Source organism: Cyprinodon variegatus, unplaced genomic scaffold (assembly GCF_000732505.1).
Source record: "Cyprinodon variegatus isolate N-32 unplaced genomic scaffold, C_variegatus-1.0 Scaffold2943, whole genome shotgun sequence".
NCBI classification, from domain to species: domain Eukaryota; kingdom Metazoa; phylum Chordata; class Actinopteri; order Cyprinodontiformes; family Cyprinodontidae; genus Cyprinodon; species Cyprinodon variegatus.
In genome coordinates this window covers 10563-11618 of record NW_015153396.1, presented here as the reverse complement: position 1 = coordinate 11618, position 1056 = coordinate 10563, and the positions used below count along the sequence as shown (strand labels likewise).

At 47.3% G+C, this 1056-nt stretch overlaps 1 protein-coding gene across 1 annotated transcript in view; it reads left to right on the top strand.

The window, feature by feature from the left end:
* The first annotated feature begins 292 nt into the window (after positions 1 to 292).
* Positions 293 to 1056, top strand: part of LOC107081107 (protein phosphatase 1K, mitochondrial-like) — an 8669-nt gene continuing 7905 nt past the window's right edge. The window contains exon 1 of the mRNA XM_015369319.1: positions 293 to 502. Coding sequence (XP_015224805.1) covers positions 293 to 502 — 210 coding nt within the window. The remainder of the gene's footprint in view (positions 503 to 1056) is intronic.

Genomic DNA, 1056 nt, shown 5'->3' with positions numbered 1-1056 from the left:
CCTCTGGCCGGGTCACCTCCTCGCGGTTCACCACGGCAGCTGGTAGGTGTTTTTCATCTAAATAATCCAAACTGCATCAGATGATTAAACGCTCCCGACGCTCTGCTTCAGACGTGCCGCGCCTGCTGCTCAAAACGCGCCGCGGGACAGGTTGGACCCAATATTCAGCAGACAAACAGAAAGCTTCAAAACAGGTTTATTTAAAAAATTAACTGAAAGAGGACGGTGGAAACTCCTCAGAGCGGGTTCTCTGATTCTCTGCTGAGACAGGAAACTCAGGTCAGAGACAAGAATGAAGAGTGGAGAAGACAACAAAAAGTCACTGACCTGGTTGAGAGTTCAGTCCGAAACTCAGAGAGGAGAAACCCGGGGGGGAGACAGCCCACCGCTTGCGGTCATTATCGCCTCAGAGAACAGAGTGTGGGGGAGCCAGCCCCGGCGCAGTGTCAGAAACCAGGAGATCCAAGAGCCGAGGAGGTATCCAGGGAGAATCCAAGCCAAGGTCAGAAAAACAGTCCAAGTTTGATCACAGGCAAAATCCAGGCAGTCAGGCCAAAAACCAAACTGAGCAGGACAGACAGGGAAAAAGGCAAAAACCAAAAACACATGGGCAAAAAACTGAGAAGAATTCCACAGAACAGAACATTTACTTTGACAGCTTGGGTAACTCACAATGACACATGTTAAATAATCCAAGCTGATGGCAGGAAAACAAACAGCCTAAATAGCTGCAGGGAACAGGTGAATCCGATTGGCAGTAATAAGCCACAGGGCCAATTTGGCAGGTGAGCAGGAGCAGAGGAAAAAACCCAACTATCAGCGCCAGGATTATGACACAGGTTGTTGATTTTGTTGATGGGGTAACTAGTTCTCTGCATACTGCCTTAGACAAGGCAGCCCCTTTGAAAAAGAAAATCTTTAAAAATAAACATTTTTGTGAGTAAGGGCAAATTCTTCAGCCAGGACAGCTGCCTCTTGTAAGGTTGAGGCTTTCTGTTCTGGAAGGCAGTTTTTGTACTCTTCCAACAATATCAACTCACGCTTTGAAGAAAAATC